Source organism: Castor canadensis, chromosome 10 (assembly GCF_047511655.1).
Source record: "Castor canadensis chromosome 10, mCasCan1.hap1v2, whole genome shotgun sequence".
NCBI classification, from domain to species: Eukaryota; Metazoa; Chordata; class Mammalia; order Rodentia; family Castoridae; genus Castor; species Castor canadensis.
Genome location: NC_133395.1, coordinates 62,459,675 through 62,486,143, shown reverse-complemented (window position 1 = coordinate 62,486,143; position 26,469 = coordinate 62,459,675). Strand labels below are relative to the sequence as shown.

Below are 26,469 nucleotides of genomic sequence, written 5' to 3'. Positions count from 1 at the left end.
TCTCTACATTAAGAATCTGGTTTTCAGATTGTGGCAGATCAGAGGCCAAAAGTAGACATGGGATTCACTGTAATAAGGTTGCTATGGGAAGCTTACAGATAGCAAATATTACCAAGAAAAGCATTATTTCTAGGCAGGTGCTCTACCACTGAAGCCATGCCCCCAACTCTGACCTGTGTCATTTCTGTAGGGACAGACACCTTTTTAGCACTTATGAGCATTACTATGTCATGATGAAGAACTACAGTAGATAATTACAAGCATGATGATTCTGAGTGATCAAGGAAAGGCTGTGTAATGCTCAGAATTATTGATTAGTAAGGCAGGCAAAAACAGTTTGAGTTAGAAATATTTCTGTGAAAATCAATGAATATTTGTGCCCGAAGAGTTGAAAAGATTATTTTATGTCACTGATAATTGTGTGGCATATACTTCATCTCTATTAATGCCATAACAAAAGTGTATATAGTTGCATAATTATAAAGGCATTGTTGCCCAGTGGCCAAGACCATAGTTAGGTGCCCCGACTCTAGTTTCACTTGTCTTACTTTCCGGCTCTGGAATCTCAAGCAAGAAACTAAATTCTCTGTTTCAGTTTCCATGTATAAAACTGTGTTTCAGTTTCCTATATATCTCCTCAGAGGGAATGGGAACATTACCTACCCCAGGGTCACTTTATAGAATACTGTGAGGATTAAGTATATAATGCATATAAAGTACTGAGGATTATCTAGCACATCATGAGTACCCATTTTTCTCTTTCCCTTCTATTGTAGGTATTTGCTTGGGGCTATAACAACTGTGGCCAGGTGGGATCAGGATCTACAGCAAATCAACCAACTCCTCGAAAAGTTACAAACTGTTTACATATTAAGAGGGTGGTTGGAATTGCCTGTGGTCAGACCTCCTCCATGGCTGTTCTGGACAATGGTGAGGTAAGCTCTCCATCCCACTTTCCTCTCCACTTCCCTTGTCAGAAGGAAGAGGGCTTTGTCTTGGCAGCTTCATCCATAGTCAACCAATTCATGACTGAGGACTGATTAGTCTCTAGAATGACTTCTTTAAATCTCAGAATTTTTCAGCAAGTAAAGATTCTAGTGTGTCTAAATTGTATTTTTTGCAAGATCATGTAGTCTAATGTTTATAGGGATTTGTGATTTAATATAATGGACTAAAGAATTTGATGCCACCTTTCTCTTCCAATGGAAAAGTTAACTGCACATTTTAAAGTCAGCTGATGAAGTCTTTGGAATTACTTACTACTGAAATATTTGTTCCCAGGAGGAAGCAACTTGCTAAAGCATAATTTGTCATCCTGATTGATGTTAGCTACTTTGAAAAAAAAAAGAAAAAGAAAAAACCAAAACGATCCTTTGACTACCCTTTGCTGTGGTCACCTTCAAGCTAATAGTTATTTCTATGAAATTTGTGGCCAAAGATACTTAAATGGGCCACTTACCACCCATGTACTCTTAGTGCATGAAAATTATACAGAGAGACATTCTCTGGATACAGACAGTACCGTATCGTACATTGGGGTTCTGGGTTGCTGTAGAGGTAATTGAATGCTTGCCTAGGTTGACTTACTTTTTTAATCAATTCTGCTATTATCCTGGATGATTTCAGAATTCCTTGGGATAGCCACTAATATCTTCTAGTCTTGTGTTCTTTACTGCCCTATTTTTAAAAAACAGTTTAATTTAAAATTTATCATGTGGTTATTTCAACAAAGGAAAAGAAAAATGAAACATAAAAATTGAACACCTTTTCCCCAGCCTTATTGACCCCAGTCAATAGTTTGGTATACATAGATCAAATGGACCTAGCTGATGTCTACAGAATATTTCCTGCAACTTCTGCACAATATACATTCTTCTTAGCAGCCCATGGAACCTTTTCCAAAATTGATCATATCTTAGGGCACAAAGCAAGCTTTAGCAAATATAAGAAAATAGAAATAATCCCATGCATTCTGTCTGACCACAATGCATTAAAACTAGAAATCAACAACAAAAACAGCAGTAAAAAACACGCTAACAGTTGGAAGCTAAACAACAACTCAATGATGAATGGGTCACTGATGAAATAAAAGAGAAAATTAAAAGGTTCCTGGAAGTTAATGAAAATGAAAACATGACCTACCAGAACCTATGGGACACAGCAAAGGCAGTTCTAAGAGGAAAGTTTATAGCTATGAGTGCATATATTAAAAGGTCAGAAGATCTCAAATCAATGACCTAATGCTACTTCTCAAACACCTAGAAAAACAAGAACAAGCAGAAAGAGAGAAATAATAAAAATAAGAGCTGAAATCAATGAAATAGAAACAAAAACAAAACCCAAAGAATCAATGAAACAAAAAGTTGGTTCTTTGAAAAAATAAGTAAGATTGACAGACCCCTGGCAAACCTGACTAAAATGAGGAGAGAAAAAACCCAAATCAGTAAAATCAGAAATTCAAAAGGAGAGATAACAGCAAACACCACGGAAATTCAGGAGATCATCAGAGACTACTTTGAGAGCCTATACTCAAAGTAGTCTTTCTACTTTTTCTTTGAAAATCTCAAAGAAATGGACAGATTTCTAGAAACTTACAACCGTCCAAAATTGAATCAAGAGGGTATTAATCATCTGAATAGATCTATAGCACAAAAAGAAGTTGAAGCTGCATCAAGAGCCTCCCACAAAAGAAAAGTTCAGGACCTGACGGATTCACTGCTGAATTCTATCAGACATTTAAAGAAGAACTAGTACCAACTCTCCTTAAACTGTTCCACGAAATAGAAAGGGAAGGAACACTGCCTAACTCATTTTATGAAGCCAGTATTACTCTCATCCCAAAACCAGACAAAGACACCTCCAAAAAGGAGAACTACAGGCCAGTTTCCCTAATGAACATCGATGCAAAAATCCTCAATAAAATAATGGCTAACCGAATCCAACAATACATCAGAAAGACCATTCACCACAACCAAGTTGGCTTCATCCCAGGGTTGCAGGGGTGGTTCAACATATGAAAGTCAGTAAACATAATAAACCATATTAACAGAAGCAAAGACAAAAATCACCTGATCGTCTCAATAGATGCAGAAAAAGCCTTTGACAAGATCCAACACCACTTCATGATAAAAGCTCTAAGAAAACTAGGAATAGAAGGAATGTACCTAAACATTGTAAAGGCTATATATGACAAACCTATAGCCAACATCATACTTAATGGTGAAAAACTGAAACCATTCCCCCTAAAATCAGGAATGAGACAAGGGTGCCCACTATCCCCACTCCTATTCAACATAATACTGGAATTCCTAGCCAGAGCAATTAGGCAAGAAGAAGAAATAAAAGGAATACAAATAAGTAAAACTGTCAAAATATCCTTATTTTCAGATGATATGATCCTATACCTTAAAGACCCAAAAAACTACCCAAAAGCTCTTAGACACCATAAACAGCTACAGTAAGGTGGCAGGATACAAAATCAACCTACAAAAATCATTAGCTTTTCTATACACCAACAATGAACAAACTGAGAAGGAATACATGCAAATAATTCCATTCACAACAGCCTCAAAAAAAAATCAAATACCTAGGAGTAAATTTAACAAAGGATGTGAATGACCTCTACAAAGAGAATTAAAAACTCCTAAAGAAAGAGATCGAGGAAGACTACAGAAGATGGAACGATCTCCCATGCTCATGGATTGGCAGAATCAACATAGTAAAAATGGCTATACTACCTAAAGCAATCTACATGTTTAATGCAATTCCCATCAAAATCCCAATGACATTCATCACAGAGATTGAAAAATCTACCCTAAAATTCATTTGGAAACATAAAAGACTGCGAATAACCAAGGCAATATTCAGCAAAAAGAGCAGTGCTGGAGGTGTCACAGTACCTGACTTCAAACTATATTACAAAGCAATAAAAACAGCATGGTGCTGGCACAAAAACAGACATGAAGACCAGTGGAACAGAATAAAGGACCCAGATATGAATCCACACAACTATACCCACCTCATTTTTGACAAAGGTGCCAAAACTATATGATGGAGAAAAGACAGCCTCTTTAACAAATGTTGCTGAAAAAAGTGGTTACCTGTCTGTAAGAAACTGAAACTAGATCCATGTCTATCATCCTCTACTAGTATCGACTCAAAATGGATCAAGGACCTAAATATCAGACCCCAAACTCTGAAGTTACTACAGGAAGGAGCAGGAAACACTCTGGAACAAATAGGTGTAGGCACAGACTTCCTCAATAGAAGCCCAGCAACTCAGAGAAAGGATGAATGAATTGGACTTCATAAAATTAAAAAGCAACAAAAGAAATGGTCTCTAAACTAAAAAGACCACCCAGAGTGGGAGAAAATATTTGCCAGCTATACATCAGACAAGGGACTGATAACCAGAATATACAGGGAACTTAAGAAACTAAACTCTCCTAAAATCAATGAACAAATTTAAGAAATGGGCAATTGAACTAAACAGAACTTTTTCAAAAGAAGAAATTCAAATGGCCAAAAAACACATGAAAAAATGCTCACCATCTCTGGCCACAAAGGAAATGCAAATCAAAACCACACTAAGATTCCACCTTACCCCTGTTAAAATAGCCATCATCAAAAACACCACTAACAACAGGTGTTGGTGAGGATGTGGGAAAAAAGGAACCCTCATACACTGCTGGTGGGAATGCAAGCTAGTGCAACCACTCTGGAAAAAAATCTGGAGGCTTCTTAAAAATCTACATAGATCTGCCATATGATTCAGCAATCCCACTCCTGGGGATAAACCCAAAGGAATGCAACACAGGTTACTTCAGAGGCACCTGCATACCCATGTTTATTGCAGCACTATTCACAATAGCCAAGTTATGGAAACAACCCAGATGCCCCACTACTGATGAATGAATCAAGAAAATGTGGTACTTGTACATAATGGAATTTTACTCAGCCATGAAGAAAAATGAAATCTTATCATTTGTAGGTAAATGGATGGAACTGGAGAACATCATTCTGAGTGAGGTCAGCCAAGCTCAGAAGACCAAAAATTGTATGTTCTCCATCATATGTAGACTTTAGATCTAGGACAAATGCAGCAATGTGGTTGGACTTGGATCACAAGAAAAGGGGAGAGCACATATGGGAGATATAGGAATAGGTAGAAAACCCAAAACATGAAAGCATTTGATGTCCCCACTCTAGAGGAACTAATACAGAAACCTTAAAATGACAGGTTATCATGAGCAGGGGATCAGGAACCAATGTACAGATCAGTTAGAGTTGAATCAACATGGGTTGGAACACATGGGTACATGAAAGCAATAGTAGGAGTCTTTCTGTATAGCTACCCTTAACTCAGCTAGCAAAAATGCTTTGTCTTTCTTATTATGCTTATGTCTTTTCTTCAACAAAATCAGTGATAAGGGCAGAACTGGACCTGCCTGAAACTGAGGCGGGGGGATGGGGGAGAAAGTGGGGGAGAGAGGCAGGGTGGAGAAATGACCCAAAAGATGTATGCACATGTGAATAAATGGGGGGGGGGGGAGGGGAAGGGAAGAGAGAGAAACTACAAAAAAAAAATAGTTTGGAGTATATTCTTCTGGACTCTTCTCTTGCTCTCTTTTTTTTTTGTGCTGGGGATCAAGCCTAGGGCCTTGTGCATGCTAGGCAAGTACTCCACCACTAAGCTACATCCCAGCCCTTCTGGACTTTTTTGTATAAACAGTTACCTATGGATGAGTATAATTACCTTTCTCTCTTTTTTGTTTTTTAATGGGATGATGATATATTACTTCTGCTTTTTTCTGCTGTCTTCATTCCCCCATTTAATAGCATGCGCTTTATCTGCTTTCACTGTATTATCACACCATCTACACAGTGTCTCATCTTAATACTATTTAGTTTTGCCTCTATGAATGACCCACATCTGGAGCTTCAATGGTGGTCCTTTAAATTGTTTCTAATTTCAGTGGTGCACTGATTTTCTTTGTTTACTGTGTATATATCTTTGTACACTTACTCAAGTTATTTCTATAGGATGAATTCTCCGAAAAAAATTTTTGGGTCCAGAAGTATGCCATTAAAAATGTTGATAGCTAAATTTCTCTCCAGAAAGTTGATGCCTGTTCTCCTTCTGACTTTGGATGAGAGTGTCCTTAACCATCTCTCACCCCAGAGCTCTAAAGTCCATGCTTCCTTTTTCCCTGTCACATTGTTGCCCTGTGAAGCCCCAGTGCACATATCTGCCTTCTATGTTGAGGGCTGTAGTGTCACCACAAAGTCTTAGATTTCTTATGTGAGCTAGACAATTTTTTTGTCTGTTCCTGATCAGCACTTTTTCCTATCTTCTCATTGGCTATTCCAGACTTTTAGCCCTCAGCTATTACTTTTGCCATGTGGTCCCCTCTCATTCTGGACAGTTGAGGAACCACCTTATTCTATGAGAACCTCTTTCTTATCCATTCCCTCTTTTGGGTCCATCACTTTTTAGTTTGCAGCCTCATCAGAACTTACCTACTTGCTGATGGGAAATGAAATTACCTACTAAATGTTCTTCCTGCTTCTATTGTATATCTCTGTCACCCTTCAATATTGTGACCAGTGTGATATTTCAAAAGTGTAAATTTAATCAGTCTTTATTTTGAAATATTTCAATGAAAATTCTTAGATGAGTTCCACTTTCTCTGGTATATATTTTTAAAAATACTTTATCACCTGACCTACTACCCCATGTGTGTGCAGTCAACTAATCTACCTGTCTTCTGTCTCTGCCTCTGAAATATTTTGTGCCTTCTGCCTGGAATGCCTTTGCCCTCATTCATTTTTCAGCTCTGCTCAGATCTCCACTCTGAAAAGTTTTCCCTAAACTTTCTTCCTAGAACTCAATCTTTCTTCCTGACTGTTCTTGTAGTGCTTTGGTTATCTCACTTTTAATAACTCTACTGTCTGCCACAAATTTGCATGCATCCACCTCCTCTGTTAAGCTATGACCAAAAACTTATTTCTAGTCACTTTTATAGTGTCCAGATGCACAGTAGGTACTTAATAACTATCAATGACGTTCCACATCTATAAAGCATAATGAGAGACTTGCCCAAGGCTCTCTAACTATTTAAGTGGGAGCTGATGCCGAATTCTGTTATCCTTACCCACAAGACATCTTCTCTTTGGGGATCAGTTGCAGGATTGCAACGACTGGAACACGAGTGTTGTAGCATCTGATATGTGTAGAAGAATTGGATTTTTCTCTTTATCGACATTTCTCACAGCTTATCCTCTCCATTCTCCTCTTTCAGGTGTATGGCTGGGGCTACAATGGCAATGGTCAGCTGGGCTTGGGAAACAATGGCAATCAGCTGACCCCAGTGAGAGTGGCAGCTCTACACAGCGTGTGTGTGAACCAGGTACATTCAGTCACCTTTCTGGCTGGACCCCATCCATTTTCTCTGCTCTGATGTGGAGACATGTTGGAAGTTTACTCTTTATTCTTTTATGGCAATTCCCTATGCCTTCTCCTTCCACATTTAATGTGATATCCTTCCTAAATTACCATGGGAAGGAAACCCATGGTGTGGGACTTTAGTCTTGACAGGGCAAAGAAACAAATGGAGGGATCCAGCAGTGTAAGTGTTGGGCTGCCGTAATGCTTCTTAATGAGCCAGCAAATGCCAGTCCATACCTGTTGCCAGCCTGGCATTCTGCAAAGGCTGACTGTGATGATGATGTTGATTATTATTATTATTATTATTTTTTTTTTTGTGGTACTGGGGCTTGAACTCAGGGCCTAGTCCTTGCTAGGCAGGTGCTCTACAGCTTCAGTCAGTAGATGGCCCTGACTGTCATCTTTAAACAGGCATTGTCTCTGCCCTCCCTCTCTTCCCTGGTATGGTAACTATTTACATTTACTTCCAGATTGTCTGCGGCTATGCACATACTCTAGCACTAACAGATGAGGGCTTACTCTATGCCTGGGGAGCTAACACCTATGGGCAGCTGGGAACTGGCAATAAAAATAACCTGCTAAGCCCAGCACACATCATGGTGGAGAAGGAAAGGTAACTTGGCTGTGCCATGTCTTGGGACTGTGTGTGTGATGTGGCCTTGGGACTGCATATGGCAGAGCTGTGGTGTTTGCTTTTGTGACTCTTTGGTTTATAAATATTCTCATTTTGAACAAAATGGTTTTGGGTACCAGCTAGAACGAACATGAGGTTATGATCCTCAGGCAGCTTTCTGAAGTAGCCACCTGGAATTGCTAGGCATGAGTGCATCTTTGTGTAATTCTGACAGAGTTGGTGTTGTCCTTTGAGTAGGGAAGTTAGTTAGGGTCTGTGGCCATGTTGAGAGTCAAAGTGTAGCATGATAAAATTTTAGCCTTTCTTGACTTCAATAACTATTATGTAATGCAATTGATGTTTTGATAATCTACCATTCCAAAAGAACCCAAAACACACATACACACATATATACATACATGTATTATACATACACACACAAGTATGGAATCTCAAAATAGTGTACTCACTTTTTACAAGGTGCTGTTAAAAAAGCATGCTTCTCTTTCTAAAAGAAAAACTAACAATTAAAAAGAATTATATTGCCAAAAATACCCCATAAAATCCAAAGTATAGCACAAAGATTTTTTGAGCAAACTAAACTCACTTTTGAATAGTTAAAAATCTGCTCTTAAAAGGACATTATCTATTTAAATATTAATTTGATTTAATTCGGGTTACTGGAGTAAATGCTTAATGTTTATTGAACCAAACTGTGAAGTTTTACCCATTGAGTCTTGAGTGTTGACTGCTGTTTCTAGGACCCTGCCTAAGAACTTCACTGAGACATGAAGTTGATTTGATCTGATGTCCTTTTGGGTTTGAATGCTCAGAGTCCATGACCGTAGCCTAGTGCTTATCAGCCTAATGAGTGTTTTGACCTCTGGAAGGGGATGAGAAAAAGTTTTTTTTATTAGCAAATGCTCTATTCAAGGTAGTATTTTATTATTATTTTTTAACTATTTAAGCACCCAGAACAGTCAGGACATCTTTTTGTCATTGTCCACTTTCCTCATTAACTTTGGTTTTTAGTCTGTTTTTTCAAGTTTTCTTCAACAATATATATTATTTATCCTCAGAATGAGCTCAGGTGAGAAGTGAGATATCAGGAAGAGAGAGAAAGCGCTCTTGTCCTGACCTTTCACTTTTATAGATAGGAGTTGGCTGCTATCTATAAGATATTCCTGATCTCAGGCTGATTTTTTAGGTATTATAAGCATGAACTTTTAAGTTACCATGTGGGGCACGATATGAGTTTCTTCAATAAAAAAGTGACATGTATTTTTCTTCAAACTTCCCAGGGTAGTAGAGATTGCAGCCTGTCACTCTACTCATACATCTGCTGCTAAGACGCAGGGCGGGCACGTGTACATGTGGGGCCAGTGCCGGGGCCAGTCAGTGATCCTCCCTCACCTCACCCACTTCTCCTGCACCGATGACGTTTTTGCATGTTTTGCCACCCCTGCTGTTTCATGGCGCCTTCTGTCTGTAGGTAAGGGTAAGAAGCTTAGGGGTACTTCCACTCATGAGGAATGCTACTATCCACTGACCAATACCAGTTCCTCATATTTGCTAGTTATAGGCTCGTTTAGGTTCTAGAATGTTTAATTCACCATTAGCTTTAATACTTTTCCCCAGTAATAATCACATTTATTTATGTCTTGAAATATTCATATGGCCTTATTTTTTCTCCTTCACTGCTTCCATTTTGAGATCAACTTTACATAACATAAAATTAGCTATTTTAAAATGTACAGCCCAGTGGCATTTAGTCCATTCATAAGGTTCTGTATGCATTATTTATATCTAGTTCCATACCCCAAAAGAAAACCTCATGCTCACTAAGCATTCACCCCTGGTCCCCATTGTCATGAGGGCAAGAATATGTTCATGAAGGTTCAGCTGCCACTGAACTTGAAATGAAGCAAACTGAACATTGACTTTAAATTTATTTTTCCATCTTCTTAAGCTATAATACAATATATGTTTGTAATAAATATTTTGATTAGAAAAAAATTTATGACTGAGTAGGGACCATTTGGCCATAATCGGTCACAGTATGTATGTATAGCACACAGAGCCAAAGCATGTCCATACAACCTCCTGAGATTTCCATAGCCTGTTCAGTTTGAGCCTGTTAATGATAGGCTTTCCCAAATTCTTGCATCCTAAAACACACAGACAATACTTTAGAACAATGTCCTGGATTTTTTTTTTTCCCCTTCCTGGTAGTTGGGTTTGAACTCAGGGCCATGTGCTTGTTTGGCAGACATTCTACCACCTGATGTATACCTCCAGCCTGTCCTGGTTGTTAATGTTAAGTTTGGAAAAATGTGGTCACTGACTGTATCTCCTAGATGGTTTCTTTTCCTTCTGGCCACAAAAAACCAGAAGTGTTGTTTTTTTTCCTCTTAGCTGTGATATCTGCTGAATGTTAGGAAGAGGGTCAAATGATGAATTTACACCTCTGAGGACTATTTCTTCTTTGAAAGGAGGTATCAAAATTGTCACCAGAAGCGAAGAAGGAGAAAGGGTCATCTCAACCCTGTGGCTAGGTGTTCTTGAATGGGTGGGTAGCCATCCATACCTCTGGACACTCAGCCCATCTTAGTTCTGCAGTGATCCAGGTTGCAGGGTCAGAGAAAGGTGAATTCTTAAGAAATTTTCAGTTTTCTTCCACAGCCAGTGTAGCTCTGTATTGTGGGATTGTGGGAGGGCTATAGGTTGAATCCACAGGGCTGGATTGTTAAGTTTAAACCTAGATGTAGTCAGTGTCCCTCCTCTGGAGTTGCCCTGGTGACACCAGGCTGCTGAGCAGCACAGGTTCTTCCAAACTTGAACAGCTGAGCTTTTTAAGTCACAGTGGAAACCTATCTCTATTTATAGTAGCTTTTTTCAGAGCCCCGGTCAGGACCTTTGGAATTTTTAATTTTTCTGTTAGCTGTCTTCTGCTTTTTCCTTCCTTCCTACATCTAAAGAACACAAGTGTCACATGAATCCACATTTGCCTTTACTTCATTCAGAATAATGTGGCTCTGTTTATGTAGCCTCATTATAGCAGCTCTTGTCAGATAGTGTGGCCGCTTGTTCCTCTAAAACTTCCCTTTGTGTATATGTTGTTACTAGGCACATTTGCTCTGTTTTTAGATAGTGTGGAAGGATTACTGTTTTTTCATTAATTTTTAGGGCCAGCAGGGATGTTTAGATATCAGGTAGTTAGGAAAAGTTTCTCTGCCTAAGAACATGACTGCTTTAGCATTCCTGCTTGGTCGTAAGGTGGTTTCTTGGGCCCCTTTAATTGAATATGCCAACCCCATGAAACTCCCCCAAAGTAGACCAGAGATGTTCTCAATGTTTCAGTCAAGGAACATTGCTAAATTCTTAGTCTTAGTAGAAAACTCACGTTTTTAGAGATTGATTGCTACCTGTGACTTCTTTTTTTAAGCATACATTTCTCATGTCTAACTAGCATGTAAGACTGGTATTTGGCTTTCCCTTCCCCTCCTCCCCCTCTTCCTTCTTGTGGTTTATAGGTGCAGCATACTTATTTTAATATTGTGAAATTGATTTGCCAAATAAAGCATAAACTCTTGAAAAAACTTAATTTAATTACGCACCGTGCTAATGGTTATCTTTTGAAGTCTTTTCATGTGTTGTCGCCTGAGCTTTGTTCATAGTGTGTCCATTGCCTTCAGAGCAGGAAGACTTTTTAACAGTTGCAGAGTCTCTGAAAAAAGAATTTGATAGTCCAGAAACTGCTGATCTGAAGTTTCGAATTGATGGGAAATATATTCATGTCCATAAAGCTGTGTTGAAAATCAGGTAAATTAGATACATCAATAACTTTACTTTCTTTGCCATTTTCCTATTATTTATTCTACAAAATGGGTACTATTAAGAAATAGCAGTAGAGAGAAATGTTATAATATTTTTGTACATAGTATCGATGCATTTATTACCAAGGAGTTTTTTGTGTATGCTGGCATGTTTAAGGCTTTGATTTCAATCCCAACACTGCAAAACAAACATACAAACATTTCTATAGGAAGCTTTATTTACATGGTTAAAAAATATAAGAGATTATCAGTAAATGTCAGAATATATCCTCTTGTACTACTAAAGATTCATTTTTCCCAGGCAGTTCATGGTCAGGAATACTGGGCTTCTAGCTCAGAGGGCATCTAATTCCCAATTAAAGAAAAGTTCTTTGTATATGGTAAATGGTAGGAGTTCTTATATAAATGTGAGGGAACTGTACATTTAGTAATAATTCAGATTTCCATTACAGCAAGAGTGGCACATAAAATCAGACCATCAAACTGGTTATTTACAAGTCTTTTTGGAAATTTGTTAAGAACCTATTTGTAAAATAATATGTTTGAAGATATCCAAAAAGCCATATGTCATTTATTGCCTAAGTCGATAAATATCGGAACTACAGCATTAGTTGAAAAGATGAACTGAAAATGTTTCTGTCTGTGACCCTGTGGTCAGCCACTCTATTCCTTTCATATATAGTTTTTTGACCCTTTACATCCATTATTCCTTGCTTAGAAAAATTATATATTTTAAGCTTCTCAGATGGAGTAATTATGTAACTGGAGCCATTATTTTATTAGTCTGAATGCATTTTGAAAATACTGTCTCTTTGTACTATCTCTCACTTTAAGCAAATTTGAAAAGATGATTTTTATAAGAAAATCCAATATCCAGAGATCAGTTCCTCATGCACGTGGATTTGTACATGTAGATACAGTACAAAAAGACCCGCCCAGGTTTTCTTGAAATATATGACTATCCTAGTGAATATGGGGTGTTTTATAAATAAGTTTGTGGCAGATCAGGGAGGAGAAGAAGGCCAAGCGAAGACACAGAATGAGAATGGTGGCTGCTTTGGAGATGACTCAGAAAGGAAGAAAAATCTTCATATCAGATAATAAACAATCAGCTTAATATAATCCAGTGAACATTTAAACCAGTTTTACAAATGTGCTAATTGCATAAAACAAAAATCAAATGAATCATTTCAGTGATGTTAATATATAGTTAAGTTTTGAACTCTTATTTCTGAATTTCTTTTATTTTGTTTCTTCATTTGTATATTTTTGCTGTTCTGGGGATTGAACCCAGGGTATTATGCATGCTAGATAGGTGCTTTACCGCTATATCTCCAGCCTTTAGCTTAAAAATGTGTTTCTGGCAGTGGCTCAAGTCTGTAATCCCAGCTACTTGGGAAAGAGAGTTTGGAAGGATCATGGTTCCAGGCCAACTGGGCAAAATAGTTAGTGAGACTTCATCTCAACAAACAGTAGTGCATCCCCATAGAATTGAAGCAGTGTGGGAGGCGTAGTAGGACTGAAGTCTGAGGCCTGCATGGACAAAAAGTGTGAGACACTATCTGAAAAATAGCTATAGCGAAAAGGGCTGGGGGGAACACAGTGTGTGGGTCAAGTGGTACTGTGCTTGCCTAGCAAGTTCAAGGTCTTGAGTTCACATCAAGTTCAAAATGAATTTATAGGCAGACCCTGGTGCTCACAGCTGTAATCTAAGCCACTTGGGAGACTGAGATCTGGAGCATCAATGTTTGATGCCAGCCAAATAGTTGGTGAGACCCCCCATCTCCAAAATAACCAGAGCAAAATGGATTGGAGGTATAACTCAAGGAGTAAAGTAGCTGCTTTGCAAGTGCAAAACCCTGAGTTCAAACCCCAGTCCCACTGCCCACCCCCCCCCAAAAAAAGAATTTCTGTATGTGTATTTTAAAAAAGCAGTAAGTCAAAAAACTTGATCAGAATGAGGACAGTCAAATGGAAACAGTGGTGCTTTTGAGTTACTAGGTACTTGTGGGCATAATTTTAAATATTTAATAGATATCAAAAGCAAAAGTGAGGGTACATAAAGGTGTATATAAAAAATCTTGCATGGTGAATATTTTTCAGTGCTAAGTGAAGAGTCATGATCCTGATATATGGGGCCCAGATGTGATAGTTGATGCGTCTAGTATCTTTTTCTGATTTCATCACCATAGTGAATTAAGCTTTGCTTCTTATTTAGGTGTGAGCACTTTCGATCCATGTTCCAGTCCTATTGGAATGAGGACATGAAGGAAGTGATAGAAATAGACCAGTTTTCTTACCCGGTGTATCGTGCCTTTCTTCAGTACCTCTACACAGACACCGTAGATCTGCCACCTGAAGATGCCATAGGTACTTTAGCCATATTGGGATTGGCCAGGTCATGGTCAAGAAGGTCTTTCCCATGTTCTTGGATTAGTAACATGTAAAAGGTTTCAGGTGTATCGATTTCTACATGCTTCTGAAACAAAGCTTTGAAGTAAACATCTTCAAAAACAGTACTACTCGTGGTTAATAATTATAGACAGCTTATTTACAATTGGACTTAAATTTTTTAATATTGAAGTATAAGTTAATAAATTTTTTTAACATTTTGGAAACAAAATGAAGGGGAATTCCATTTTTTTCTCTTCCTTTGAGTACAACGTGAATATAGGCGAGGTATGTTTTTGGAGATGGGAGAGATAGGGAGTAAAAAAATTTACTCAAATTCAAAATTATTATCCACTAAGAAGCTTCTGACTTACCTAAGTTTGTTCATCAAAGTGAGATATGTATGTTTATCAATTATGATAAGTTACTGTAAACTAGATTAAGCCTCCCACATTTTTTACTTTCAGGTCTTTTGGACTTGGCCACGTCTTACTGTGAAAACAGATTGAAAAAGCTTTGTCAGCACATCATCAAGCGAGGGATTACCGTGGAGAATGCCTTTTCATTATTCTCTGCTGCAGTCAGATATGATGCAGAGGTAACATAAAACAGCACACTGCAAACCATAATTACCCGTAACTCAGTGTGCACTCATTTCCCTCCCTTCTCTCCTGTGACACAAGGAACACGCTGACTTAACTTTACCTCTTAGGGACTCAGTGAACTGACTGACTGATCCTTAAAAAATGAAATCTGGTCCCCTTGAGTTCTCCGCTCATTGTCTCAAAATTGGTTGTTCCTCTTTTCATTTTTAACTATGGTAAGAACCTGACTGACTGAGGCCCCAGTAGTGTTCTGCAGTTGGAACATTCAGTGCCATGTGCCTGGACTGACAGACATCATGCTTTAGTTTCTCGTCCTTCTTACTGTTGGAGTTTCTGTTTTCCAAGACCCACTTTGCTGGCAGAAGTCCTGGATGCTGTAGAATTTATATCTGTGTGCTGTGGAATTCTGTCCTTGTCTAATTATAACTCAGTTTTCCTGTGTGAAAAACTTGCTGTGGACTTCTTTTTGTTCTTTTGCACTGTGTTGAGTTCCAAATCTGGGATTCTCAGCTCTCTATAGAGTCTGTGAATTAATGGGATTTGAGGAGCCTGAAAATTTGTGTCGGTAGAAGTCCATTTTCTTGAAGGTAAGAACCAGAGCATCAGAGTGTAAGCTCCTCATGAGCAGGAATTGAGTCTTACTCATCTGTGTACCTCAGTGCCTGACTGTGTTAGGCACTTATTGGTAAATGTTCGTTGAACTCAGTGAAAACAGTACCACCTAAAGTATCCAGGAAGGATAATTTGTGAAATAATAGCTGGTAAAATGGCTAGCTAATGGCTATGCATGCCAAATGGCATGAGTATTCCTACAGATATTTTGTCATTTGACAAGGCAGAATACCTGATACCAGGAAATTTATCAGAGATCGGCACTGTGTGGCCTTCGAGGTATAAGAGAAGACAAACTTTATATTTATCACACTTAGGGAATGAAGTTGACCAGAATGTCTCATATTTTCAAGATGGATCCTGTTTTTGTTTGAGGTTCTGTTACGATAAATATTTAGTAGGTTAGATATAACTAACTTTGCAGCCTGACAATAGATGGAATGATCAATGTAAATAATTTCTCATAGAAAACAGAGGGCTTTTTTTCCCCCTATCTTTCCTGTGACATCTTGAACCTCTTTATTAGAAATGCTGTTTCTGTATGTTATATTTCCACCCAATGGTAAAATTTTAAATTGGGTTGATACTTGTTCTGTCCTTTTGGCAATTGATTCTAGACTCTTCCTCTGCCTCTCCATACTTCTGTGTTGACCTAGAATTAGGATCTTGCTGACTTATACCAGTCAAAAACCTCAGTGGAGGCAAATGTGTGGCCCTAGTTGCTGGAAATTTCTTCCTCACTTTCAGCTAAATTCTACCCTGGAGTTTGCAGAAAAGGCCTTCTGGCACTTCCACCCATAGTAGCTGATTGTTTTCTGTGCTAATTCTCATTTTTCTAATATTAAGCATATACACATTATAAGTTCTTTTCGAAAGAAAGATTGCAGATAGGTGTGATTTCCTGGAACCTGTAACTGTGGACATGGAGCCATCACTCAAAAACATAGTTGAATTGAATGAATATATTTGAAGCACCTCACCATGAAGGGATGCTTTAAAAAGAAAACCTGAAGGGCTGGAGGTATGACTCAAGCGATAGAGTACCTGAGTTCAAACCCTTCCTCCCCCGACCCCGCAAAAAAACAACAACCAAAAAAAACATAACAAACCTAATATTCCACAGATACCATACATTCAATGTAGATAAGTTACAGAATAGAAGACAAAAGACACCTTTTTCCTCTAATATATTTTTTAGGTTCTGATAAAAGCTATATAATTGACTAATGTACCTTTACATTTTATTTCCCTAATGAAGGAATGTAGTACCAGAGTATTTGGATTGCAAAAATCAAACCCACTTATATGTATTAGTTGCTTGGAAGCTACTAATAAGTCAGGTTGGAAATTAACCATAAAGACTAGTTTTTGAAAACCCAGCTGGGGATGCTAAGATGACTTTGCTTTGTCTGTGGGTTACAATGCCAGGAAGATGGATACTCTGCTTCTCGTGTTTCTTCTTTTTTCTGTAAAAGTTGTGTGATTCCTCCATGTAAATGTACATTTAAATGTATAAACTCAGTAGTTATGAGTATTTTAAAAACTCAGGGTGATTGCTGTGGAGCGCTTACATTATGACTGCATCATCAAGTTTTCTACAAGTTATGTAAAGAAGAATTTGAAGAAAGAACACTCAAATAGTTATAGTACATGCTATAGTGACATCAAGAAAGAAAATGGAGCTAAAACACTGTGTAAAGATACATAGTTCATTACCACATTGTAAGAATTTTGAACTGTTTCTCCTTTTTCTCTTTTTTTCCTTTTGGTGGTAATGGGGGTTGAACTTGGGGCCTTTGCTTGCTAGACAGGCACTGTAACACTTGATCTGCTCTGCCAGTCCTTTTTGTGTTGGTTAGTTTTGAGATAGTGTCTGGCTTTATGCCTGGTCTGGACCTCCATCCCCTTATTGATGCTTCCCCAAGTAGCTAGATAACAAGAGCAAGCCACCACCCAGCCATTGGTTGAGATGGGGTCTTGTGAACTTTTTGCCTGGGGTGACCTTGAAACCTGATCTTCCTGATCTCAACCTCCCGAATAGCTAAGATTCAAGGTTTGAGCCATTGTACTTGGCTTTTAAAATTTTTATTTTTTTGAGCTGGTCTCACTATAGCCTAGGATGGCCTTCAACTTGTCTTCCTGTAACTGCCCCGTGAGTGTTGAGATCACAGATGTATGCTGCTATGCTTGGATGAAATGTTTCTATTTATATTGCTTCTTTCCAGGAAATTGTTTTCTATGTATATTTGAACATTAAATGAAACAGTTGGAAGAAAAAAAAGAAACAGTTGGAAAGTACTGTTTCATCAAAATAGAGAACTTTCTAGAGAATCTTACTTGCTGAGGAACTTATATCTTACAATTTTGCTTTTGGTAAGAAGCAATAACTGTGAGTCCAGGAATCCAGTTCTAAAGTTGGTTTTGGAAAGTTTAATACTGAAGCCAGATGGTCACGGCATTTTTTATTTTATCAGAAGCCCAAGTTAAATTTTCCCTCATTAGTAGGTCATAAAATGTTTTTTGGGTAGTGAGCAAAATCGCATTTTTCCCCATATGATAACATATGTATATATAGTGAAAAAGTCAAAAATGTACATTGATCTGAACTATTTTGTACATGATAGGCTGTAAAATGTACTATAGACATATGGTTTTAGAGCTTTGTTTTGTAATTAATAGCAGCTTTGGACAGAGTTAGTTGTGGATAGCAGTCTTTTTTCCATCTGGAATGTATACTGGCAGGCTGTGACACATGACACCCTGTCTGATCCGGCCAAGCGGTCTTCCAAAGAAGTGTTAGGTTGGGACTATTTTAACTGTGGAATTTTAGATCTGGATAAGAATTCCACAAAAGGCTGTGTTAGCATTTTAAAAATGAGAACATTAAGACCATCACCCCTGTGTTTTGTTTTGTTACTAAAGAAAATCTGTGGAAAGGAGAAACAACTTGTTTTCAGAGTATGTATAATGACTAGGATAATTTAAACATTTAAAAATTTGCAATGAATTTATAAAGTATTTGAGAATAGTGATTTTTATTTTGATTTCCCTTGCTAAATACAGTAAATCTGATACTTGATTTGCCTTAGAACCACTTTATAATAATTTTGCCACAGACTGTCATAAGTTAGTTTCTAACACCCAGAAGACTGTAAGACCTTTATATTTTACACCCCCAATTTCCCTATATGGGTCTTAAGAACATTCTGTTTTATGTGTGAATATTTTCATCTGCTAGTTAAATGATCCCTCAATATGCTTACTTTTTTTTAAGTGTATGTTACTTGTAGAAAGGGGTTTAATTGTGATATTTCCATATATGTATATAATGTATTTTGATCATATTCACCACCTCCATTACTTTCTTATTCTTCCTCCACCCCCCCCTTTTTTTTTTTTTTTTTTTTTTTACAATTTTCTTTGGTAGTACTAGGGGGTTGAACTCAGGGCCTTGTGCTTGTTAGGCAGACTGTCTACCACTTGAGACACACTGCCAGCCCTTTTGTGTTGCTTTGTTTATTTTTGAGATAGGGTCTTAACTTTATGCCCAGGCCAGCCTAGATTGCAATGTTCCTATTTATGTTTCCCTGAATAGCTGGGATGACAAGTGCATGCCACCACACCCAGTCATTGGTTGAGATGGGGGCTTCATGAATTTTTTGCCATGGCTAGCCTTGAACCGAGGTCCTCTTGATCTCTGCCTGCAGAATGCCTGGGATTATAGGCTTGAGCCACCTTGCCCAACTCCTTTTTAAATTTTTAATGGGATTCATTTGTTTTATCATTCCTTCATTTTCATGCATGTACATAATGTACTTTGTTATCTTCATCTCATCATCTTCCCCTTATCTCCTTTACCCTCTTGCTGGTTACCTCCCCCCGCCCCCCACCAACAGTTTTCCTTTTACATTCATATCATACATACATTTTTTTTTTATTTAGATCTAGAGTCCACATATGAGTCTGGCTTATTTTGCTTAACACGATGACCTCCAGTTCCATCCTTTGCCCTGCAAATAACGTACTTTTGTTCTTCATGCCTAAATAATACTCCATTGTGTATATATGTCATTTTCTTTATCCATTCATTGGTTGATGGGTACCTAGTCTGATTCCATAGTTTGGCTACTAAAAACAGCACTGCTATAAACATGGGTATATTAGGTATCTCTAATGTGTTCTGACTTAGTTTCCTTTGGCTGTCTGTCCAGTATACACAGCAGGATCATATGATGGTTCTGTTTTTAGTTTTTTGAGGAACCTTCATACTGATTTCCACGCAACTGTACTAATTTACATTCTTACCAACAGAACATAAGGATTCCTTTTTCCCTGAATCCTTGCTAGCATTTGTGTTTTCTTGGTGATTACCAGTCTAACTTGGGTGAGGTAGAATCTCAGTATTGTTTGGATTTGCTTTTCCTTTATGGCTAAGAAAGTTGAACATTTTTTTATGTATTTATTTGCCGTTTGTAATTCTTCCTTTGAGAACTGTCTGTTCAATTCATTTGCCCACTAAATTGGATTATTCTTTTGGTGTTTCATATTTTGAGCTCTTTATGTATTATGGATATTAATCCTTTGAGTAGTCAGCACAGACTTTGTTGCATTCTGTAGGCAGTCTTTTACTCTGATCATTATTTCCCCCTTGTCAATTTTTGCTCATCTTTCCTGAGCTATTGGAGTCCTATTCAGGAAACAGTTGCCTATGCCAATATGGTCAAGTATGTTCCCTATGTTTTCCTATAGTAATTGTAGAGTTTCAGGTCTTAAAGCCTTTCATCCACCTTGAATTGATTTTTGTACAGGGTGAGAGATAACATCTAGTTTTAGTTTTCTACATGTGGATATCTTGTTTTTCCAACATTTGTCGAAGAGGCTGTCTTTTCTGCAATACATGTTTTGGGCACCTTTGTTAAAACTAAGATAGCTGGGTTGGAGGTATGGCTAAAATTGTGAAGTACCTGCCTAGCAAGCTTAAGGCTCTGAGTTCAAACCCCAGTATTGTGAGAAAAAAGAAAAAAAATCAGATGACTTGTAGCTATGTGGGCTTATTTCTGGATCTCCTATTTTAAGATCTTCTATTTCCATTGGTCTACATGTCTATTTTTGTTATTAAGGGTCTGTGCTATAAGTTGAAGTCAGATATTATGCCTCTAGCATTGTTCTTTTTGCTCAGAATTGCTTTTGACTATCCATATGAATTTTAGGATTGATTTTTTTTTTTCCCCTAAGTAGCTGGTTTTAGAGGCATGAGCCTTTTTTTTTTTTTTTTTTTTTTGATTAGTTGGCATTCTACCACTTGAGCCACACCTCCAGTCCATTTTGCTCTGGTTATTTTGAGATGGGGTCTTACAAACTATTTGCCTGGGCTTCAAGGCCACTTGAACCTTGATCCTTCCAGTCTTAGCCTCCTAAGGAACTAGGATTACAGGAGTTAGTTACTGGTGCCTGGCTGTTGTGTCTGCTTGTTGGATTTTTTCCTTTACCAGTATGTAGTGACCTTTATCTCTTCTGACTACTTTTGACTTGAAGTCTGCTTTGTCAGATATGAGTATAGCTACCTATGCTTGCTTTCAACTTGGATTTGCTTGGTGTATCATTTTCCATTCTTTCACTTTTATTTCTTGTGCATCTTTGCCTGCAAGGTGTATTTCCTATAGACAACATTAACAGTTGGATCTTGTTTTTTAATTGTGTCAGCTAGTATATATCTTCTGATTGAAGAGTCAGGACCATTACATTTAGGTTTATTATTGAGAGGTATTTGCTGATTCCTATGATTTTTATTGTTTTTTTTTCCAGGCTATTTTGAGTATTATTTGTGCTTTTGCCTTTATTTGTCCTAGGAGTTTTCTGAGTTGAGTATGTTGTATCTTTTCCTAATTATCATGTGTTCATCTATTCCTTATTTATGAAATTTATTTTTTCCTCATTTATTATTTCTCTCATTTTTGTGTTTCTTCCTCCTTTAAATATCTTCTGCATTGCTGGCTTGGTGGTCACAAATTGCTTTAGCTTGTTATCATTTTGAAAGGTCTTATTTCTTTGTAGATTTTAAAGGATAACTTTGCTGGATGTAGTGATCCTGTTTGGTAATTATTGTCTTTCAAAGGTTTAAATACGTCATTCCCTGTGTTCCTGTCTTTTAGATCTTCTACTGTGAAGTCTGTGGTAATTCTGATGTTGCCTTTGTAAATAAATTGGCATTTTTTTCCTTCTGCAACTTTCAGTATCCTTTCTTTGTTATTAGTTTTGGCATTTCAAGTATAATGTGGCAATAGAGATTCTTATTTGATCATATCTATTTGGGGCTCTAAATTCTAATTATCTCCTGTAGTTGGATGTTCATATAGTCCTAAAGATTTGGGAAATTTTCTGCTTTGATTTCACTGAATATGTTTTCCATGCCTTTAGTTTACATCTTAGTTTTTTCTTCTACCCCAAGGATTCTTAGGTTTGGTTTCTTGATATCTCAGAGTTCCTGGAAGTTGTGGTCATATTTGTTTTTCTTTTATTGCTGTCCAAATGTAGTATTTCTTCACCTCGTCTTCAATCTCTGATAGTCTTTCTTTTGCTTGATCTAGTCTATTGCTGATGATTTCTATTATGTTTTTTATATGATTTACCGAGGTTTTCATTTCTGACATTTCCAGTTGGTGTTTTTTTTTTTTCTCTTCAAAGTCTCAGTTTCCTTGTTGAATTTTATTTTTTTTATCCATGCTGCTGACTTTCTCATCCAGAACTTGAATTGACTACTTACTTCATTCAGCTATTTGTTTTGAATGTTCTTTGAGGTCATTGATCATCTTTAAAAGTCAGCTTTTGAAATCCTTTTCTGGCATTTCAGCATCTTTTAATTCTGTTATGGAGTTAAGAACTCTTTGAGGAGTCATACTGCCTTGTTTTTTCATATTTCTTGTGCTTTTAAGTTGCAATTTATATATCTGTTGGGGGTGGATATCTCTCACTATCACTCAGAGGAGAAAAAGCAGACAGTGGTAACAAAATCAAAAATAGACCTGATACTTAATGTGGTTAAAAAAAAAAACTAGAAATACCAACTACATCCCTACTAAGGTTGTAGAAGAAAGGAAGTGGATTTCTTATATAAACTAGGATTTTGATAATTATTAAAAGTATAGGTATTAAAAAAGGTGAGGAAATAAAAAAACAAGCTAGGGAGAGGGGAGAGAACTATATGGGATGATGTTATAAGAAATAGTAGAGTGAGAGAAAAGTGTAATTGCAAAGAAAGACAAAAGCAGTCATTAAAAAAGTAGTCAAGGGTTGGAGGCATGGTGCACGCGGTAGAGTGGAAATATAAAATATAGCAGAAGGTCATCATGGGATAGCAGTCAGAACCATCAAACTAGGGCAGGAAATGTGGCTCAGGTGGTAGAGCATCTGCCTAGCAAGTGTGAAGCTCTGACTTCAACCCTAGTACTGCCCCCCAAAAGTCCATATTTCTTCCTTGCTGAGGAGGAGAGTGAATATAGGGGAGGAAATTTGTACAGGGTGGGCCCTGTCAAGACAGGGCATGTTTTCCTCCAATCACTGGCTCAGCATTCCGTCTGTGGGTCTCCCTGCCCCAGGTGTTTGGTCTGGTTCTCTCTGGGCATGGACTTGCCTGTGATTTCCACTGGGTGTAGTCTGGGCACAGTGGTTGGCTATGGCTCTGGGTATGGGGCAGTGGCTCCAGGTGCAAAACAGCAGCTCCTGAAGCTGGGTGGCTCTGGCTTGCAGCAGTGGTGTGCCCTAGCAGGTACACCTAGAAGAGGTGCAGGGTGGATCAGGGTCTACCCTGTGAAGCTTGCACTCCTCTCTCCTCATGGACACAGGGTGAGACTCATGATGCAGAGTAGCCATGACCTCTGCACCTAAGTACTCTAGGTGGGCTTTTCAAGTGCAGAGTGGTGCCTGGTGGTATGCAACTTGCAATCTCCTCCCAATAGTTATGTGTCTCTGAATCTGAATCCCAGTCCTCACCAATTTACTGGGTCCACACTGATTCTTGGGGTGGTTGCGTGCTTGGCTAGTGGAGTTGGGGAGGTCTTTGGGGGTTAGAAATTAAAAAAGAAAAAGCAGGGTCTTCTTCTCTCCCTAGCCAGGAGGCCTGTCTTTAAGAGCTCTTTTAAGTAGATTCCCTGCCACAATACCAGTGAGTGAATCAGGAGGTGCAGGGAGACTTCTTGGGTGTCTGCTTGCTGTGCAGGATGCAGGTCTCCCATCTTAAACCTTTTTTTTTGTGGAGTGTCATTTTGTATGTTTGTGGGGTCTCCCAATGGGCCTTTCCTTTTGTCTTTTGCTTGCAGCCCTGTTGTGGGGGTGTACTCCCCCTCTCCTGTCATTTTGCTTAGTATTCTAATTAGGGTCCTTTGTTTCTTTTATAGGTCTAAAGTTGGATATTACTGGATTTCCCCTGGTCTCTTAACTGTCTACTCTTTCCTGGTGCTCTCCCCTGCCTTCCTATGACACCCACCTCTCCTTATAGCCACATACCTGAGGTTCTAGTTCAGATTCATGGAGATACAGGAAAGTGGTGGGTGTCTGTAATTTGCCATCATGTCTGACGTACTTTCATTCTATTGTGAATGTTTTTCACAATACTGATCAAATGATTCCCTCTTAGAAGCCTTTTGTGTTTAAAGCCTTATACTCCTGTTATAGTTGACTTATTACTTGGGCAAAAGTTGCATTTTCTTTTCTAGGTAATTGAAGATCTGATTATTTGTAGAATAAGATGCATAGGTCTTATAGGTTCTTAGAATATTACAGTGATCTCTCATTAGAAAGATGTCTTATCCACCCATCAAAGGCAAACTGACCCCGGGTGTTGGTTGGTAAGTGAACTTGCTTAACTGTGCCACTTTGTGTGTGAGGTAAATGAACTTGCTAAGCCTAATCTGTCTCCAAAGGCATTCAGTCTTTCTTTCATATAGATCTGTTTTAAATGAGGTTCAATAAGTTAAATAAACCAGATTCAGATGTTTTCTGTTTTTGTAGTTTAACATTTCAAATATTAAAAGTCAAATATTTAATGAATATGAAGATATATTACCAGTTCAGAATAATTAGAGAGTGAGGGAAGGCAGTTATTTTCATAAATTGTATGAGGTGAATTATAATTAGATGCACCATTTGTATACCTGTGTAAAAAGGTATGTTAAAAAAAAAGTTCTTAAAATTCATGCCTGAGGTAATTTCTGCAAGTTAATAAGATCAATAAGTTCATTTTTTCTTACATACTGAAAAGATCTTGAATTCCATATTCTCAGACATGAAAGTGGTAAAGTTTTACAATGCTATAATTTAGTACACTCTTCCCATGAACTTAAAATTGTGTAATTAAAATGTAATATTTGAAAATCCTTACCTGATACATGATTAGAAGAACTTTCTGTGCTCCTGTCTACTTTTTCCAAAGTTAAGAACAGACATACTAGTTTATATTTTTAATTGCTAAATAAGACGAAAATGTGACTTGTTTCCCTGTTGAAAATAATTTAGTGCTGAGAACTATTTATCAGTCATTGGGTTGTAATACTAAGAGCAATGCTTGAGTAATCATCTTGGAATGTTTTGTATGGTTTTACATTTTAGTTTATTATATAATACACAGAACACTTGGGTGTACATTTAGTTCACTGGGAGTCTGTGATTAATGAACATGGATCTTAACTGGACATGGTGGCTCATGCCTATAATCCTAGCTACTCAGGAGGTAGAGATTGGGAGGATTGTGGTTCAATGCCAGCCCGGGAACACATTCATGATACCCCACTCAACCAAGAAAAAGAAGTGTTTGATAGTGCTTGCCTGTCAACCAAGCTATGCAGAAACCTAAATAGGAGCTTGGTATAGGTTAAAAGTGAGACCCTATTCAAAAAATAAACAAAAGCAAAAGGGGTTAGGGGTATGACTAAAGTGGTTGAGCACCTCCTTGCAAGTACATTGCCCTGAGTTCAAACCCCAGTACTGCAAAAGCAAAACGAAACAAACACCCTCCCCCCATGAATCCTGAGACTGTACTAACATTTTAAATGTACTTTGAATTGTCTAAAAAACAAAACTCTGGCAGCAGCTGGCTGATATATAATAGCTGTGGTTTGTGTCTTAGTGGTTACATGTCTGGGTGAGTTTCTAGAGTTCAGGGCATCTTTCAGCCAAGGACGGAGGACCCTCGCAATGAGGAAACTGTTATTTACAGGGGTCTTCTCTGAGAGCAGAAAAGGGATTTCCATAATTGGATGAAACCATCCCTGCCCTAAAATTCCCACCCTTGTGGCTGGAAAGGTGAAGTCAAGACCCTAATCGTTTAGCTATTGTTGAGTTCTTGGTGTGTGTAACTTAACTATCCATCTAAGTCATGAAAGTAGAGCCAATTGTTTTAAGAGCTTTTATTGTGATTCGCCTTTCTAAAATCTGTTTTTATGTACAATCTGGGTGCCTCCTAATTGATTTAATATATCTTCCAACCTTTGAAGGTACAAACATTAGAGCTTTGCAGGGGGTAAAAGGATGCATTAATATAGGCGGAAATCAAATTTTAAATCTTTCTAGTTTATCACTTGTGTATGTTTCTTTCTAAATGTCAGTAGTTGGTGACTTTCATTGTCTGAATGAAAAATCCATTCTTTGGGGACCTTAAAAATGGAGTCAGTCTCTCTCTCTCTTTTAATTAGGAGAACACTAAAGTGAATAGGTTTTTTCTTTTTAATGTGTCACCACCTTAGGTTGACTATAAATCTTTATGTGTTTTCTGTTAAAGTTCTCTCTTCATTAAACTAATCCACATCTTAATTCTTTTCTCTGACTTCTTGAGTGTAAACACATTATATGGATGAAAGAGGCTTTGGGCTTTTTATAACAGTGCCTTGAGTATACGTGGACTATGTGATAACCATTAGAGACTCCCCTGAAGTTACACTTGAGTTAGGGGAGCCATTGCTTTTTCGTGTTGCG

General features: G+C 37.8%; 1 protein-coding gene across 14 annotated transcripts in view; it reads left to right on the top strand.

Annotated features, from left to right (window-relative positions):
* Rcbtb1 (RCC1 and BTB domain containing protein 1) overlaps nucleotides 1-26,469 on the top strand; it is a 101,481-nt gene that overhangs the window by 45,064 nt on the left and 29,948 nt on the right. For all 14 annotated transcript variants that reach the window (XR_012436231.1, XR_012436233.1, XR_012436232.1 and 11 more), the window contains 7 exons: nucleotides 777-935; nucleotides 7,302-7,409; nucleotides 7,918-8,060; nucleotides 9,362-9,552; nucleotides 11,756-11,882; nucleotides 14,115-14,266; nucleotides 14,755-14,885. Coding sequence is in view for 10 of the 14 variants with exons in the window: in XM_074043416.1 (XP_073899517.1) it covers nucleotides 777-935; nucleotides 7,302-7,409; nucleotides 7,918-8,060; nucleotides 9,362-9,552; nucleotides 11,756-11,882; nucleotides 14,115-14,266; nucleotides 14,755-14,885 (1,011 nt within the window). In the remaining 4 variants the exon portion in view is untranslated. The remainder of the gene's footprint in view (nucleotides 1-776; nucleotides 936-7,301; nucleotides 7,410-7,917; nucleotides 8,061-9,361; nucleotides 9,553-11,755; nucleotides 11,883-14,114; nucleotides 14,267-14,754; nucleotides 14,886-26,469) is intronic.